Source organism: Macadamia integrifolia, unplaced genomic scaffold (genome assembly GCF_013358625.1).
Source record: "Macadamia integrifolia cultivar HAES 741 unplaced genomic scaffold, SCU_Mint_v3 scaffold478, whole genome shotgun sequence".
NCBI classification, from domain to species: domain Eukaryota; kingdom Viridiplantae; phylum Streptophyta; class Magnoliopsida; order Proteales; family Proteaceae; genus Macadamia; species Macadamia integrifolia.
This window is the reverse complement of record NW_024870462.1, coordinates 37,093-55,981: the sequence shown is the minus strand read 5'-3', so window position 1 is coordinate 55,981 and position 18,889 is coordinate 37,093. Positions and strand designations below refer to the sequence as shown.

General features: G+C 39.1%; 2 protein-coding genes across 2 annotated transcripts; both read right to left on the bottom strand.

Moving 5' to 3' along the window:
- Positions 1-1,401: 1,401 nt before the first annotated feature.
- LOC122068905 (late embryogenesis abundant protein 18-like) lies at positions 1,402-2,168 on the bottom strand. Its single transcript, XM_042632814.1, has 2 exons — positions 1,944-2,168; positions 1,402-1,870 (listed from the first exon to the last, which is right to left on the bottom strand). Exons 1-2 carry the CDS (start codon positions 2,028-2,030, stop codon positions 1,556-1,558), a joined length of 402 nt encoding a protein of 133 aa, XP_042488748.1. The 5' UTR covers positions 2,031-2,168; the 3' UTR covers positions 1,402-1,555.
- An 11,548-nt stretch (positions 2,169-13,716) lies between these two features.
- Positions 13,717-17,620, bottom strand: LOC122068903 (late embryogenesis abundant protein 18-like). Its single transcript, XM_042632812.1, has 3 exons — positions 17,423-17,620; positions 14,189-17,288; positions 13,717-14,118 (listed from the first exon to the last, which is right to left on the bottom strand). The coding sequence occupies exons 2-3, from the start codon at positions 14,273-14,275 to the stop codon at positions 13,822-13,824; spliced, it is 384 nt and encodes a 127-aa protein (XP_042488746.1). The 5' UTR covers positions 14,276-17,288; positions 17,423-17,620; the 3' UTR covers positions 13,717-13,821.
- Positions 17,621-18,889: the final 1,269 nt, after the last annotated feature.

The window sequence follows — 18,889 nt, the reverse complement described above, 5'->3', positions numbered from 1 at the left end:
TGTTGAGGTACTTTATGGGCTTCACTATTTGATTGGGTACAATATATATTTTGGTGGCCCAAGCCCCAGCCGCTGAAGGCAGATACTTTGGGCTGGATTTGGTATTAGCAATATGCCCGGGCTGGGCCCCAATTATGTAGAAGGCCCTTATTCCTTATATGATAGTTCCAGACAAATGACTACCCTCTCTAGTCATGGGGACTGAATCCTTTTCTTTTGTTTTTTTCTGATACAAGGGACTGAATCCATCTCGAAATAAGGATATGTAAGCATACGAACTAAATGATGCCAACTGCCAACCTGACTCAAAACCTAGTGAGGGAGATCGTTGCTTGGCTACGTGGCCCTCACACAAGCATAGGGCCAATGAGAGCATGACCTTCACTTACTCAGCTTTGATTTCAGCTTCGATTTGGGATGTGTTAATATTATCTCTGTTGATCCCGTGATCCCTTGAGCTGAGTAAAGAGTCGCGTATCATTTTGTAAGATGATGAGACTTTTCCTTCCACAAATTACATGGCTGGTAGGGTTTCTTTAATTTTTGTGAACAAAAGATGTGTTTGTGCTTCATTATTCTTTGGTTATACAGCTCAAGATTTTCTGACGCAAGAGGAGTGCTCCAAGGGCAGTCTTTACTTTTCTGTTAGATATAAGGAATTGAACACTCATATTACTTCTCCACCTATAATTGATCAATTTCACCAATGGGGTGGGTAGCCTAGTGATGAAAATACTCGAGTCGGCTGGTTATAGATTCGAATCTTGACACGCCCACTATCGTCCATTGGTCCTGTGGAAACACTGCTTGTCGTACGGGGACTTATCCTAAGGGCTATGATCACTACCATGGAGCACCCTTTTTGCATTACCCTAAAAAGAAAAAAAAGTTCAATTTCGTATAAATCTTCACAATCGATTCAAAATTATTCAACTTTCAACCAAAATAATGAAAAACATTAAACATTCACTGTAAAGATCTAACCAACTCAGACTACCCTTGGGTTAAAACTGACTCCATTAAGGGCTTCGTAAACAATGACTTTTCTTCTTTTTTAGCTTATGCAGCGCCTGATCCCCTGCTGAAATCTACTAAATCAAAAAGAAAAAAAAAAAAAAAATTAAGTTGATTTCAATTGTGAATGAGAATAATTTTCATAATTCTCGTACTAAAGACTTGATCCAGACTCTCTAGACAAGACAGGGACGTGATCCGGACTCGAAAGATTATCTCATCCTGAGATGCTTTTTCTGGACCCTGGATTGGTTCTTTCCACGATCCCTCAAAACAAAATCATATTCAACTCTGGCGAGTCTAAGGTCTCATGAGTCCATAACCTTCTTAATTTCTTAATTGACCACTTTCGATTCAGTCCAATTATTATTAATTAATAAAGCAAACTTGGGAAACTAAAGTTACCATTTTCAAAGTAAAAAAAACCCATCCATTATTTTACAAAGATTACGATGACAGAGAAGGCATAGACAAAAGTATAAAATACCACAACAACGCAAACAAAAGTTACGGTTTTAATGGGAAGCTAGCCATCTATGATCTACCCATATTTAGTTGTGGAAGGGTATCCTCCGACGGGATAAGTAGGACCCGTGGTGCCAGTCATCGGAGCCGCTCCTATAGTGGAGGCGCCGCCCATGGGATACTGCCCACCCGGTGTCGAAATCGGATATTGGTGTTGGCCATGCGGGAGGTGGTCATGATGCTGGCCGTAGAGGTGAGAGTGTTGCTTCGCATCCAATCGGTCGGCCCTGTGCTCGGCTTTGGCTTCGTGAAGCTCCATCTTGGCTTGGGCTTCCTTCACCTTCCTTCTCTCCTCGGCTATACCCTCATCCACCCCAGCTGCCCTCTCTGCCTGCAATTAAATCATATATATCTCATCAAAACCCCAGTTAGAGAGAGAGAGAGAGAGAGAGAGAGAGGGTTACCTTCTCTTCAGGCTTGGCACCACAAATGTTGATGTGCTCCTTAGCAGCACTGGCCATGTTACTCACTTTCTCCTTCACTGCCCTCATTTTTGTGTATCCTTTCTCTACTAACAACAAGAGGTGAGAGGTCAAAACGGATTTAAAGAACAAGTCTTATCAGTAGTTTCAAAGTACAGACTACAAGATCAAATATCAAATCCAGAACGAGCGGATCCCTCGCTCTTCTTCGCTCTTTATTGCAAGGGGCCCTTATTGCAATTATGGCAGGCTTTGCTTGGCTCTCCTCTCCTGAATTCATGCAACGTGGTGGTTGACGCGTCTCCCATGCAACGATGTAGGTGACTACTGATGCCTCGTTGTCTTCCGACAAATTAAAAGAACCTATAATTTAGGCGGACCCGATTTTCAAGATTTTCTTTTGGCCTTTTGGTAATATCGATTCCAAGATAAGTTAGAATATGAATTTGAAATTGAAATTGAAATTGAAATTGTTTACTGAAATTGAATTGAGTCGCTTACATCCAAATTTAATGATTTGATTTTAATTTTAAAGATTAAATCGTTAAATTGATTAACATATGTATATTATGGTTTAGTCATGTTAAGTTTACATATATTTCAATAAAAAATTAAGTTTATATTAAATAATAATTTAAAAATATATTAAAAAAATTAATTCAATATTAAAATTTACATCCATTTGACGAAAATTTTTGAAAGTAACGAAGTTGTTAGGATTAAAAAAAAATTAAAAAGTAATTTAAAATCATTTAAATTGGAATAGTTTATAAATGGTTTTGGTTTTACTATATGAAACCATTAATTAAATTGTTCGATTTTGGTTTCATCTAAAATATCTTACATCATATCGAATTGATCCATCTGTCTCAGAACCAAATCAATTAACATCCTTTTAAGTGTAAGGATGATGCTTCAATAGCTTTCTTTCTCCCAACAACTATTTTGCGGCATATATGACGTACACCGATGCTCTCTTGTGTCTGTGACTTTATCTCTCCTCCCTCCTGCGAAATGATATATTTACTTCTATTATGAGACATTAACATGCTCTACTCAGCTGAGCAGCTCCAGTGGCTGATGCTACCATCAGAAACTGTGCTCCAGTTGGCCATCTTTTCGCAGGGTTGGGGGGCAAAATGCCTAAGATGTTATTGCTACTGTTCACTCTGCCTCCTGCGAGATTGGCTTTTCTAGCAGTGGGGGAGGGCTGGGTCTGATGGGAGTGTCGAGCAAGAGGAGGGGCCGGCTGTGATCCTATTATGCGATTTGTGCAGCCTAGATTGGCATGCATTCCTTGTTGAGGGCAATACCAAGTCTCAGGAGGGAATCGATCAAAGTGGCTAGAGGCATATTTTAGGTAAATAAATTGGCACGCATGCATTTTGTGAGCAGGTTCCTATGGCTGATATTAATGGATATAAGAATAAGTTGACTATTCTTCTATCCAAGGATGACCAAGTGAGGAGCATAAGTGCTTCAATGAGAAATCTTACGACAGGTCAGCATAGTGATGGCATGATGAATGTAGAGGTGGCAAGCTCGTAGCTGATGCAATGGAAAGAGAGCTATCATTTCATCTCACTACAAGTGAAGGAGTGCGGATTAGGTCCTCGTACGAGAATGATTTTGATTTTCGTACAATTTTGATCTACACATGGAATTCAGCTAGAACTCATAACATGGTTGAATTTCATGTGTGTTGATCAAGATCGTATGAGAAGAGTTCTTGTACGAGAATGTGATCCATCCTCCATGTGAAGTGGAACATGGCTCTTCAAGCATGGATGGAATCGTGTGAGGTGAGTCTACTCAAACTTTGTGTAGGTAACACGGTTGGTAGGTGTAATGTGGGAGGAAACATTGCGATTCAGATTCCTTCGGACGGGGTTTTTTTCGGTAGAAGATCAAAATTTTATTAAAGGAAAAAAAAGAAAAGAAAAAAGAATCAACTACAAATAGAGGAAAATACAGCAACAAAACACCACGGAGCGAGCCTTCATCTTCGACATTGCCATCAGCAAAGGCTCACTACCGCTATCTATGGAAAAATCTGTATCTAGGACGACCAGCTTCATCTAGAGCTAACTCGTCGATAATAAATTGTGGGAGATTGTCTCTGATTCCAGATTGACCAGACTTTACAGCGTCCTTGGCTAAGTAATCCACCACTGGGTTTACTTCTCTGTAGCAATAAGAGATCTTCCATTCAATAGAGTTTGAGTAATTTAGAAGATTTAACCATTCCTGGTAGACAAACCAAGGAATAAGTCTGTGATGAAACAAAGCAACCACAGAGGTAGAGTCCAATCCTATCCAAAGTTTCCTCACGTCCAGACTACGGGCAAAGGATAAGCCTTTGATAATACTCCAGACTTCAGCTTGGAAATTTGTAGACACCCCCCCAAAAAGAAATCGAAAGAGAGAATTGCCTTTCCATTATGGTCTCTGAAGATACCTCCACCCCCAGCACGACCAGGATTGCCCAGAGAGCAACCATCTACATTCAACTTCACCCAAGAAAAGAACGGCTTACACCAGTGAACTTCCAAGGGGTTTTGGGCTAGAGAGGACCGAATAGAGAGAGAGAAGCGTTTGCGCAAAAGAAGGTCAGAGGTGCTTGAGGGAGAGACATTCATACCAATGCAAAGGATACTTCTTTAATTATACTGGTCTCTATCAAGGCAGGGAGGCGAACCTTGTCTTCATACCGTCTAATGTTTCTTTCCTTCCAGATTGCCTCTATCAACACTGCCAGCCCTATCATCTAGGGTCTTTTTAGAGACCAGTTTTTGCTCTTGTTTTTCCACCATTTTATGACATCGGCCACTGTGGGATGCTGGGACCAAATCGCATTAAACATAGCAGCAGTCCTGGTCCAGATTTTAAAGGAGAAACTACAATGAAGAAACAGGTGATCAAAAGATTCCTCGCTACGGCCACATAAGTCACACTTTCAGGATAAAATTATGCCTTTCTTCCGAATTTTATCATCAGTAGGAATCTTTTCATGAGCCCAGCGCCAAACCAAGGTCGAAAGCCTTGGCGGGAGATCCTTATTCCAAACAATGGAGCACCACGATACAGTAGGGGCGGCCACCCTAAGGCCTTCCCAACCAGATTTCACAGAAAATTTCCCCATAGGATCGAGCTTCCACATGCATCTATCATCCATGGAGATGGAAGGGAGAGGAAGAGCTTTTATGGATTCAAAAACTAGGGTTAAGAGATTTGACTCGGCAGTAGGCTGCTTCCAGACACCATTCTCAATGAACATATCTGCTGTAAAAACCTCCTCCCCAAGCTGAGATATTTCTGAGATAGATTTTGGGCTCATCCAGATGTGCCTCCAAATTTTTTTTTTTTGCCGTTCCCCACAATCCACCTCTCATTCTTTCCCAAAAAATCCCACAGCTTCTTGATGCCAGGCCAAATGGAAGAGCTTTTGTAGCCTTTTTTGAGAAGACCATGCTTTGTTAAAAATCTAGCTCGTATCAGTTGGCTCAAATCCGAGCCATTATTTTTGATATTCCAAACCATTTTTGCAAGAAGGGCTTTGTTAACATCACGAAGTCTCCGAATTCCTAAGCCACCTTCATGCTTGGGCTTGCAGATTGAGTCCCATTTAACTGTAATAACCTTGGAAGCATTGATCCCACATGTCCAGATGAAATTCCTCATCCATTTTTCTAAATATTTGATAAGAGGAGTCGGCCACCAATAAACAGAGAAACTATGTAAGGGCATTCCAGATATGACTGATCGGACCAATTCCACTCTGCCACCATAGAGAGAAGCTTGCATTTCCATCCTGATAATTTGGCCTTGATCTTGTCCATGGTAGATAACAGAGGATCTATTTTAACTCTTCCTTGAAATATTTTCACTCCGAAGTACTTGGTCGGATATTTGCAGATAGGGATGGCCACCTTCTTAGCAATCCAAATCTTCCTAGCAGTAGTGATCCCCGAGAGAAACATCTTGCTTTTCTCTAAATTAAATAACTGTCCAAAGGAGCTTTGATATTTCTCCAAAAAGAAATGAGGTTGCAGATGTATCTTTTGGAGGCATTCATAAAAATGAAAATCTCATCTACAAACAGAAGGTGAGTAGGCATAGAAAAATCATGAGAGCCAGAGATAGGCTTGATAGTACCTTTTCTGCTCATATCATTTAGGCCCCTACATAGGACCTCTTTAGCAATAATGAACAAAATAGGAGATATAGGATCTCCCTGATGGAGGCCTCTGCCAGCTCCAAAGAAACCAATTGGTCTACCATTAAGGAGAATTGAAATTCTTACCGACTTAAGAATTTCATTAATCCAACCAATCATGATTTCAGAAATCCAAATTTTCTAAGAGTCATGAAAAGAAAATTCCAAGACAAAGTATCAAAGGCCTTACAGATGTCGACTTTGAGACCCAGTCCACCCCCTCTTGAAGTCTTCCCCATCAAATTGGCAAGCTCTGAGGCTAAGCCAATGTTGGATTGAATTAGCTTGCCCCTCTGGAAGGCACCTTGCTCAGGGGAGATGAGCTTCGGAAGATATATACTGATTCGGCTGGCCATAATCTTAGACAAGATTTTACAGAAAAAATTTTCCATATAGAGAGGGCAAAATTTGCCTAAGGTACGAGTGCCCTTGACTTTAGGAATTAATAGAAGAAAAGAATTATTAACTCCATTCAGGATTGTACCTAAAGGGAAAAAGCTCTTCACCACTCTGCAGACATCGTTTTGGATAGTGGACCAGCATTTTCTGAAGAAGGCTCCAGAGAAACCATCCGGACCAGGTGAGCTATCAGGGTTAAGGTCCCATGTAACCATCTTGATCTCATCCTCTAAGGGAATAGCATCAAGAACTCTTTTGTCTTCAAGGGTTATCACTTCCAGGATAGCCTAAAAAATGTGTAGATGAATTGCCGAGTCGACCCTTCTATGAAAATTTTCATAAAAATCCACCAGGTATGACCCCATTTGATCATGGTCTCTGATTTCTGTTCCATCATCCTTCAGAATAGATCTGATTGCATTTTTTGATCTCTTCACTTTGGCCATGACATGAAAAAAGCTAGAGTTCCTGTCCCCTTCCTTCAACCATCTAAACCTGGACTTTTCTGCCCACATTTTCTCATGGAGCTCCAAAGCCTTTGAGTATCAGTTTTTTGCATCGAGCTCTAATTCAAAGAGCTGATCGGACAAACCTTTGTCTTCAATTTTTTGATGAATATTTTACAGATTTTATTTAGAACACTTAACCTCCAAATCCAGATTGGGAAAAACAGATCTCGCCCATGATCGAATGATTCCTTTCAAATTCTTGAGCTTCTCGAATAGGATTTGAATTGGGGAAGTTGCTCGAGTCTCCATATTCCAAGCATTCTCAATCATATTCGTGAATTCCGGATGATCAAGCCAGAATTTGTTAAGACAGAAAGGATAATTTTTTGGTTTCAAAGAATTGGCCGAACTCACCAATATAGGAGCGTGATCAGATGCTACTCTGAGAAGGACTTGCTGATTGTAGTCATTAAATGTGCTAAGCCAGTTGGAGTTAACAAAGGACTTATCCAACACGATAATAGCATTACCCCTTTTCCTGTTATTGCTCCAGGTATACTTTCTTCCAGTAGATGGAACTTGGATCATGGAATTATAATCCACCATTGCACCAAAATCCATAGCAGCTCCCATGTAGAAACGACCTGGCCCTCGCCGCTCGTGAGCAAATAGAGTTGCATTGAAATCACCCAAAATCATTATAGGGCCAGATGGATACCCAGATGTCAAGTCTAACCAAAGACTTCTTCGATCGGCCCTCAGGCATTTGCCATGAACAAACGAAATGTTCACGGTGTTACCAAGCTAATTAACATGTAAAGATATCTGCTACTCTGACATCGAGGTCACCACTGGCTTTGAAAGATTTCTTTTCAACATCACCCATAAGTTGGGCTCCTTATTGACTCGCATGTTATGAATAAGATCAAACTCAAAACCTAGTTTATTAAAGAATATCTTAGGAAATTGAGAGACGCCAATCATCGGCTCCACAATACAGATTATGTCGGGTGAATGATCTATAACGAGTTTTTTTAAAGAAATCCTGGCCAATTTCTTCTTCATCCCGTGGATGTTCCAGAATAAAACTTTCATGATCACATGTGAAGTGATGAAGGGTGATTTGCCCGAGTAGGGGGCTTATCCTTTGATTGAGTCTTCTTACTTTTCTTTTTTTGTTGGGTTTTCCATTCATCCTGGTCCTCTTCCCTCTGTTTGGCCGCCTTATCCACCATGAGCACCCCCTCCAGGGAGGATATCGGGTCTTTTCTAGAGGAACCTGTACCATACGCATGACCACTTCTAGAAACGAAATGAAGGCTTCTATGATTTTTTTCCACATGACCATCCACTGGGAGTGTATGAGTGTTATTTCGCCTATTATGAATAGCAATCTCAGAAACATGAGCTGGATCAAGAGGAGGGACTAGGCCAATTTCGGAATTGATCCGATCTTCTTCCAACTGATCAACCTCCAGAAGGACTTTCAAATTTGATAAGGATTCTGATTTGGAAAGTGTGTTGTCATTGGGAGGAGATCCTCTCACACTGCCTAATTGGGAAGATCTCCTTGATTGGAGATTTGTTTCCTCAACTGATTGATTTTCTAAAAAAGAATTCTGGCCCTCCTTCTCGCCTGCAGAGGAATCTGACCCTTCGTCACCGCCCTTAGAGGCGGCAACACCATCTTCACCACCCTCCGTAGAGTCGCTTTCATTGCCATCTTCAGAAGGGACTCCATCTAGATCACTATCATAGCCTTGCCGAGATAATGCAACCCCCTCCACCCCAAGGATAGGCCTCGGAGAAGGGCAAGATTCCTCATCAACGTACACTGCTCCTGGAACTCTTGGTTCCTTCTCCTCTTGAGAAGCTTCTTTAGCATCAGCTACCTTCTTCTCTCTACAAGCTCCAATTAGGTAGCCAGTTTTTTTACAATATCCATCATCTGCCGATATTGTCATAATAAATAAGTTGCCGTTTAAACCAGAAACGGGTATTAGTACCTAGCTGTTTCCTTTCCACCTGGATCTTAACAGGTCTCTGACTTCCAACCTCAATCTCCACTAGGACGCGGGCAAAGTTCCCATAGAGGTCTTATTTTGTACGATGATCAAGGGCTACCGGTCGGCCAGTAGCCTTTGCCATGGTTAATATGACCTTTTCATGCCAGTATTCCAGAGGTAATTCTGAAAATCTGACCCACACTGGAGCCTTGTTCGCCATCTTTTCATGAATGTTGAAATCAGCTCTCCACCGTTGAAATTTGATATACTATCCTGCCAGTTTGATCGGCCCTGTCCTCCATATTGCAACCATGTCCTTCTCAGAATCAAATTGAAATATGGTAAAACCCTTTCCCATCGGAATCATCTTAACTTTGCCCGAGGTATTCCACCCTTCCGCAACTTCCTTTATGATTCCATCAAGAGAAGTAAAACGAAAGTTCAGTCTTCCAATCAAGGCAAATCGGTATCTCCCTAACCTCTCTTCATATTCATCCTGAATGATAACCTTTGTCATAGATCCAACATGTACAGGATCAAGCAGTTCGTCTTTCACAGGGAGTGCACATAAGATTTCCTTTGAGCAGTATTGTCTGGATCCGGTGCTCTTGAAGCAAGGTTAGCCACCGAATCAGGAGGAGATGGACCCCAAAAGTCAGTGATTCGACTTTGCTTCCCTCTATCAGGAGGTCGACCACCATGGGGGTCATCTTCTCCAATCGAAAAACCATCCACCTCAGTGCTTCTCTCTCCTAACACCATCTTTCGGCCAACTCCTCTCCAAAGGGCTTGCCAGATATCGAGCTACCAGTCTCGGAATTGAAACTTTTACCCTACGCAACCCTGACAACAAGGGTAATGAGGGACCTTTGTATTTACCATGTTCCTTCTGACGGGGTTTAATCAATGACCAATAGGTGTTGGAAAGTCAAATTGAGGACCGATTAGATAAAATCTCAAGAAGGGCTAGGGGGGATCCGTTGTCAGCCTTGCCAACAACACATACTTAAGGGGTTCTTTAACGCTTAATTTTCCATCTGGATTAGTGCATGTGAATCGACTGAGTTCTTCCATTGCTTCAAATAATTGTAATGGGTATGGATTTTTCCTCCCAAAAATCAAAGTGGGAAGAAGGCCAAATTAGTTCCATCAAGTTATCACCCTCCTTCGACACCTGGGGTTACTAGGAATAGGCCCAAAGGACTGTTTATTTTAGGCTTGTTGGTTTTTTTTTTTCGTTAGTAGAAGAAGTAGTTATGTTAGACAAAAAGATCAAAATTATGAGATCTAATAGAGAGGGTGAATATTATGGTAGACATACTGATGTAAGGCAAAATGAAGGACCATTTTTTCGATTTCTTAAGTTGAAAGGTATAACTCTCGAATACACAACTACTCCTGGTAAACCTGAACAAAATGGGGTTGTAGAAAGACGCAATCATACCATCATGGAAATTGTACATAGCATGATGAGCAACTCCTCATTGCCTGAATTCTTGTGGAGCAAAGCATTAAAGACATCTATGTATATCTTGAACCGGGTTCCTAGTAAGTCAGTTTCTAAAACTTCTTATGAGTTGCAGAATGGAAGGAAACCTAGTTAAGGACATTTTCATGTATGGGACTGTTCTATTGAAATTAGATTGTACAATCCATATGAAAAAAAAAACTTAACCCTAAAACCATAGGTTGTTATTTCATTGGTTATTGTCAATGGTCAAAGGGTTACAAGTTTTATGCACCCACACAGAGTACCAGAATTATGAAAAATTGAATTGCTAGATTCTTAGAGGATGGTAACATTTGTGGGAGTGAGAAACCAAGTAATGTGGTGTTTGAAGAATATCAAATTTTCTTACTGATTTATGTACATCGTAATAATATTATTGTTCTACGGGTGACTGTTGATAATGATCTTATGGAACAATAAACTATAGAAGATGTACATATCCATCATGATGATGTTGTTCTATACTATTGAAAATGATCCTATAGAACAACAAACTATCGAAGATGTATCACTCTATGATGTAGTTACATTGATAATATTATGAATATTTCTCAACTGAAAATTCAAGGAAGATCTCAGAGGTTTAAGAGGTTTGCTATTTCGAATGACTATATAGTATATCTCTAAGAATCAGAGTTCAATATTAGAATCAAGAATGACCCATTAAACTTTTCACTGACCATAAACGATAATGTTTTTCTTAAACAGATAGATGCCATGAAAGATGAGATGAAGTCCATGAGTGACAATGATGTTTGGGATCTCATTCAATTGCTAACGGGCTTTAAGGCGATTGGTTGTAAATGAGTATTTAAAACCAAATGCGACTCGAAGGGTAATATTGAGGTACATAAAGCTAGACTAGTTGTAAAATGATTCACTCTTAAAAAAGACATTGATTACCATGAAACCTTCTCTCCTGTCTCTAAGAAGGATTCTTTGAGAATTATATTGGCATTAGTGGCTCATTATGATTTAACGCTTCACCAAATGGATGTGAAAACTACATTCTTGAATGAGGACTTAGATGAGGAAGCCTACATGAATCGACCTGAGGGATTTAGTGAACAAAGAAAAGAAAATCTAGTGTGCAGACTTGAGAAATCCATATACGGACTTAAATAAGCTTCCAGACAATGGTATATTAAATTTAACCACATCATTGTTTCCTTCGGATTCATTAGGAACACCTTTGACAGGTGTACACATCTAAAACTTAGTGGGAGTAAGTTTATATTTCTGGTTTTATATGTCGATGATAGTTTACATGCTAGTAATGATCTTATTTGTTGAGTGATACAAAGGCTTTTCTCTCTAAGAACTTTGAAATAAAAGATATAGGTTTAGCCTCTTTCGTTATTGGGATTGAGATGTTTCGTGATAGATCTCGCCGAATACTTAAACTATCACAGAAAACCTATATTAATAAAGTTCTGGAAAGATATGGCATAATGAATTGCAAACCAGGTGTTTCTCAAATTATCAAAGGAGATAAATTCAGCTTAAATCAGTACTCAAAGAATAATTTAAAAAGAGAAAAAATGAAGGATATTCCCCATAGTTTCACAGTAGGGAGTTTTATGTATGCAATGACTTGTAATCATCCAGACATCAGTTTTGCTGTTGGTATGTTAGGCAGATATGTGAGTGCTCCTAGAAGGGATCATTGAGTGGCAGCGAAGAAGGTAATGAGACTAGGGATTACATGCTTACAGAGCATCTGATCAATTGGAAGTGATCATATATTCAGACTCTAATTATGCATGATGCCTCAACAGTAAGAAGTCTACATCAAGATACATCTTCCTACTTGCTGATGGGAAATTTTTTAGAAATCCAAGAAACAGATTTATGTCTCTATTTCTACTATGGAAGTAGAGTTTGTGGCATGCTTTGAGGTCACTTTTATGACAATTTGGTTACCAAACTTTATCTCTGGACTTTGAGTTGTCGATGCCATGTCGAAGCTGCTGAGAATGTATTGTGACAATGTTGCTGCCATATATTACTCCAAGAATGATAAATATTCAAGTAGAGTGAAACATATTGGAGTGAAATATAATTTTGTGAAGGAATCAGTTGAGAAACAAGAAGTGTCTATTACACACATCAAGATAAGATGATTGCTGATCATATGATCAAGGCATTAACACCTAAACACTTTACAAATATTGTAATGGATATGGGTTTATATAAAATTTGATGTAATAATCATATTATGTTACACTTTTACTTAATTAAATGATCATAATATTTGTTGTTTCTGAATATTTCTCTTTATTATTATGTATACAAATTTTATTTCATATATATGAGATATTATGTTGGACCATTTAGTTTTAAACATTTATAGTCTATTCCCTACTTTTGCACCTGTTTGGATGGAGTTACTTGTGTTGTGACTATGAAAAGGAGTATGTCGTTATATGATGTATAACCGCCATGATCCACATTAGTGGTTTTGTTCAAATATACTATTATAATTATAATGACATAAAATTGATAGATTTACTTTCAGATACTGCAGTATGATGTTGAAATCCAAATTATGTTTGAAATTGTTATATGGTCATATAGTTCAAGTGTGCGAATATAAAAATATTCAAAGAATATTCCCTATGATTATCCCATAGACCGATTAAGAAATTGAACAATATCAATCTCTTACATTTGGTATTGAATTGCAAATAAGAAACCCAATTTTAGTGTAATTAAAGAAAAAGAGTCATTCCCTACTTAATAGCACACCTTGATGGGAGAGTGCACAAACTCTACAAACAGAATTCTAGGTCCTTCTAACCCAACTTTATTCTCATTATTAGAGCCATCACTAAGAGAGACACATAGAGAATCCTTATGTTCCTACTTGTTGTAGTGGAGATCAAGCTACGTGAAGGATATACTGATGACAAATTCTTTACAATAGATGATAAACGGTATATATTGCTGTTCCTTATTGTTTAATTTATGATACTATAAACATATGGCAAGATTGTATCATTGTATGTGGAAGAAATTACATCCTTCAGAAGAGTGTTTTCGTACGTAAACACTATCTGTATTGTCGATCCCTTGCGCCAAGTAAAGAGTCGTGCATAATTGTGTAAGATACTAAGATGAGAGTTTTCCTATCACAAATTACATGGTTGATTGGGTTTCGATTTTCTAACGTCCAGCCATTATTTTACAAAGATTATGATTACAGAGAAGGCATAGGCACAAGTATTAAACACCACAACATCGCAAACAAGAGTTGCGGTTTTAATGGGAAGCTAGCCATCTACCCATAATTAGTTGTGGGAGGGTATCCTCCGACGGGGTAAGTAGGACCCGTGGTACCGGTCGTCGGAGCCACATCTGTAGTGGTGGCGCCGCCCATGGGATACTGTCCACCGGGTGTCGGAATCGGATATTGATGTTGGCCTTGCTGGCCGTAGAGGTGAGATTGTTGTTTCGCATCCAATCGGTCGGCCCTGTGCTCGGCTTTGGCTTCGTGAAGTTCCATCTTGGCTTGGGCTTCCTTGACCTTCCTTCTCTCCTCGGCGACATCCTTATCCACTCCAGCTGCCCTCTCTGCCTGTAATTAAATCATATATTTTTATCATCAAAAACAGTTGTGGAGAGAGAGAGAGAGAGAGAGAGGTTACATTCTCTTCAGCCTTGGCACCACCAATGTTGATGTGCTCCTTAGCAGCACTGGCCATGTCACTCACTTTCTCCTTCGCTGCCCTCATGTTCGTGTCTTCTTTCCCTACTAACAACAAGAGGTGAGAGGTCAAAACGGATTCAAAGAAGTCTTATCAGTAGTTTCAAAGAACAGAGTAAGATCAAAATCAAATCCAGAACGAGCGGATCCCTCTCTCTTCTTCACTCTTTATAGCCACTATGGGAGGCTGCTTTGCTCTCCTGAATTGATGCCACGTGGTGGTTGACGCGTCTTCCATGCAACGATGTGGGTGTTTGCTGGTGCCACGTTGTCTTCCGACAAATTAAAAAAACCCAAAATTTATTCCGAAACGATTTCCAATATTATTATTATTATTATTTTTTGGTAATATCAATTCCAAGACTACGCAACTGTTTTTTAGAAAAAATAAATAATTACGGAAAAAAGAACGTTACTTCGTGCATTCTTACGAACGAAACTTGGCTGCTGTAACCCTGGTACCGGTAATATTTAGGAAAATGAAATCTCAGGATAGCGGTGAAAATATTCACTCAAAGTAGGTATTTTCAAATCTACCCCTGGGATTCTATTTCCTTGACTGTTACCATGGGGTTGCAGCTGTTCAGGCAGTAACAATTTTTTTTTTCCATTCTTATCATCTAATGTCAGATACATCTTATCCCTTATTGGTGTTGGGGTGTGTAGTTATATTAGTGGGATATGTAAGAAGTGAATTTGAAATTGAAATATTTATTGAAACTTTAATCAAGTCGTTTATATCAAAATTTTAAAACTGTTTAATAAATGATTTATTTTGATTTTAAAATTGAAGCCATTTCGATTTAGATTTTTAAAATTTGAATAGTTCGTAAATCATTTATTAAAATTGTTAAACCGATTAACATAGGCATAGAAAGTTTAAGTCATGTTAAGTTAACATATATTTCAATAAAAAAAATTAAGTTTATATTAAACAACTATTAAAAAAGTATATAAAAATAAAATAATTCAATTCAGTGTTAAAGTTTACATCCATTTGACAAAAAAAAAATTAAAGGTAAAGAAGTTGTTTGGATAAAAAAATTAGAAAATAGAAAAAAATAGTTTAATATCATTTGAACCGAATAAATGATTTCGGTTTTAATATGCAAAACCATTTATTAAATGGTTCGGTCTTGGTTTCACTTCAAATTTTTTACATCAAATTGAATTGAATCGTCTACATCAAAATCGAATCGATGCACATCCTCAAGTGTAAGGATCATGCTTGAATAGCACTCTTTCTCTTAATAACTATTTTGCTGCATAACGTAAACTGATGCCTTCTTGTGTCTATGACTCTACCGCTCCTCCCTCCTATGAAATAATATATTTGCCTCCAATTATAAAAGGAGAGACACACACAAGAAGACATTAACATACACTATGCAGCCGAGCAGCTCCAGTGGCTGCTGCTACGATCAAAAACTGTGGTTCAGTTGGCCATCGTTTTTACAGCGTTGAGGTGGCAAAATGCCGAATATGTTGCTGCAACTGTTCACTCTCTCGGAGGAGTGAACAGATATGCGAGCTTGGCTCTTCTAGCCGTGGGGGAGGGCTGGGTCTAATGGGAGTGTCAAGCAAAGGGAGGGGCGGGCTGGTGATCCTAATATGCGATTTGTGCAGCCTAGATTGGCAGCTGTAGTAGGCATGCATTCCTTGTTGAGGGCAATACCAAGTCTAAGGAAGGGATCGATCAAAGTGGCTAGAGGCATATTTTAGGTAAAACAACTGGCACGCATGCATTTTGTGAGCAGGTTCCTATGGCTGATATTAATGGATATAAGAATAAGTTGACTATTCTTCAATCCAAGGGTGACCAAGTGAGGAGCAGAAGTGCTTGAATGAGAAATCTTAAGACAGGTCAGCATAGTGAGGGCATGATGAATGTGGAGGTGGCAATTAAGCTCTTAGCTGATGCAATGGAAGAAAGAGCAATCATTTCATCCCCTTACAAATGAATGAGTGCGGATCAGGTCCCCATTCGAGAATGATTCTAATTTTCGTACAATCCTAATCAACACATGAAATTTAAATTTCATGTGTTTTAGTCAAGATCAAATAAAAAGAGTTCTCATAAAAGAATGTGATCCATCTTCCATGTGAAGTGGAGCATGGTTCTCTTCGAGCATGGATAAAATCGTGTGAGGTGAGTCTACTCAAACTTCATGGTAATTAACACAGATGGTAGGCGTAACGTGAGAAGAACCATTGTGATTCAGATTCTTTTGAAGGGGGTTTAAACAATGACCAATAAGTGTTGGAAAGTCAAATTGAGGACCAGTTAGATAAAATCTCAGAAAGGGGGTGGGGATCTATTGTCTTGCCAACAACACATGCTTGAGGGGTTCCTTTACTGTCAATTTTCCATCTCGATTAGTACATGTGAATCGAGTGAGTTTTTCCATTGCTTTAAATAACCGTCGTGGGTATATGGATTTTTCCTCCCAAAAATCGAAGTGGGAAGAAGGCCAAATTTGTCGAGTAGGCCCAAATGACTGTTTTGGGATGGCCCTCTTTTTTTTTTAGTTAAAGAAGAAGTAGTAGTGTTAAGGGTTAGTAGGGGTTTGGTCCTTTAACAAGTTCTCTTAGTTGGCTCAGTTCTCTTGGTAGAGCCATACAAGTTTTGGGGTGGCTCTATCCTTGTATCCTCTCTGAATTTCCCTTCTAGTTTTACTCTTGTAGGAATAATCCGTTGATTTCATTGTGGAGCTCTTATTTTTCCTCTTGTTTCATTTATTTTGGGGGAAAAGAATATTACGCTTTGTTGAATACGCTTGCCTTTTATTGGTCATATGATGAACAGAGTAGCATCATACATGTAGGGAGACACTTAGTAGGATTCTAGCATGGGTAGAAACAATGGCATCCGTAATGGAGATCACGTCCTGGCATTAACCCAATACAGTCTCCACGTCCACCATTATGCTTTTGGATGCACTTATCTTGACAATCCTGTTGATTGCAGTTATCGGGATACAATATTTCCTGGCATTGCCCCTTCTGCTACGCATCTGCTATCATCACCATTGACGATGCAACTGCAAACAACCCTCATGAAATATCAATCAGAAAAATAAACATTTTCCAATAGTTCACCAAATCACCTACACAAAATAATGAAGTTAAGCCTATCATTGCATCACAAATCACAGAGAGAATACTTAGAACAAACCTGAGAAGACAAGGATAGCAAGGATGAGGAAGGAGGTATAAGAAATCTTAGCCATTACTTACTAAATCTTCGACAATACTTATAAGCTAATAAATCTCACTCTGATGTTGAGTGCTTGTTGTTTCTCAGCTTATAGTGAGTGCATGGTATTTATAGAGAAACTTTTGGAGCTCCTAAGATGATTTCCTTACTTAGAATGTAGATATATGGTGGTAGGTAAATTACCCATATTTGGGTGCCTTAATTAGGTTTGAATAGAGAAATTAATCTTATTTTTCTAAATGGGGCGAGATCCTCCTCTGTAGAGTTCATTGGATTGTCGGGAGTCACTTGGGATGTGTGCCCATAGCTGTCTATAGTGATTTCATTTCTACAACCAACTGGCAACACGCATCCCAAGTTCCTCTAGCCATCCGATGCAAATTGGAGGAGCTGGCCCTTAGGAGATGATATCGTGATATCATTCCAAAGATTTGAGTAGGGTGTCAATCAGTGGGTTTCGATCGGTTTTAGTTTGGTTTTGGTATGAGAATGAGTGAAACCAAAACATGAACCAATAAAGGTATGCACACAGGTTTCATCAGTTTAGTTTCTATTTATCATATAAATATATTTAGAAGTACGAAAAAGAGGTTTTTTCTATAAATTTTGTTTTAGTATTGGTTTTTAATCTTTTTGATCCATTTTTTAAGTTCAGTTTGGTCTCGATGTAGTCCAGTCTGATTTCAATCTCACAAAGCACCAACCTGAAACATGATTCAATAAGCTCATATCGGTTTTGTTTCAGTTTCATCGATTCGAGCTGGGTTTTGATACCCCTAGATTTGAGGGTATCAGATTATGATCTTTCATTTATATATATATATATATATATAGAGAGAGAGAGAGAGAGAGAGAGAGAGAGAGTAAATATCACTTCCCTCTCCTGAACTATGGTGAAATATCAATTTGACCCCACACCTTTTCGAAAATGTCACTCACCTCCCTTATAATTAAAGTATTCTATCTAATAACCCCAACCGTTAGAAATCATTGTTAAGTCAGCTGATTTTTTTCATAATATCCAAAATACCCTCTATTTGTGAAATGTCCAAGAGACCCTTCATTTGCTCCCCATTCTTCGCCTCCCTCTCTCTCTCTCTCGCTCTCTCTATCTCTATCTCTATCTCTATATATATATATATAGGATTCTGCAATGAGAGCTACTCTAATCAGGACCGGTTCGTCACCAGTTAACGGTTCACCGAAGGTCTCTTTCTCCGGCTCAGGCAAGGATTTCGTTTACTCGTTAGTGTTCTCTGGAAAAAATAAGAAGTCGTCACTGTCATCGTCACCGCCGCTGCATTTGGAGATCAAGGAAAAGAGGACTATCCGGCGTGCGATGTTGGAGGCTGACGTTTCATGTCCAGTGAAGAAAATTTCCAGTAGGTTTTCTAAGTTCAGTGTCGGATCTTGCTCTTTCCGGCT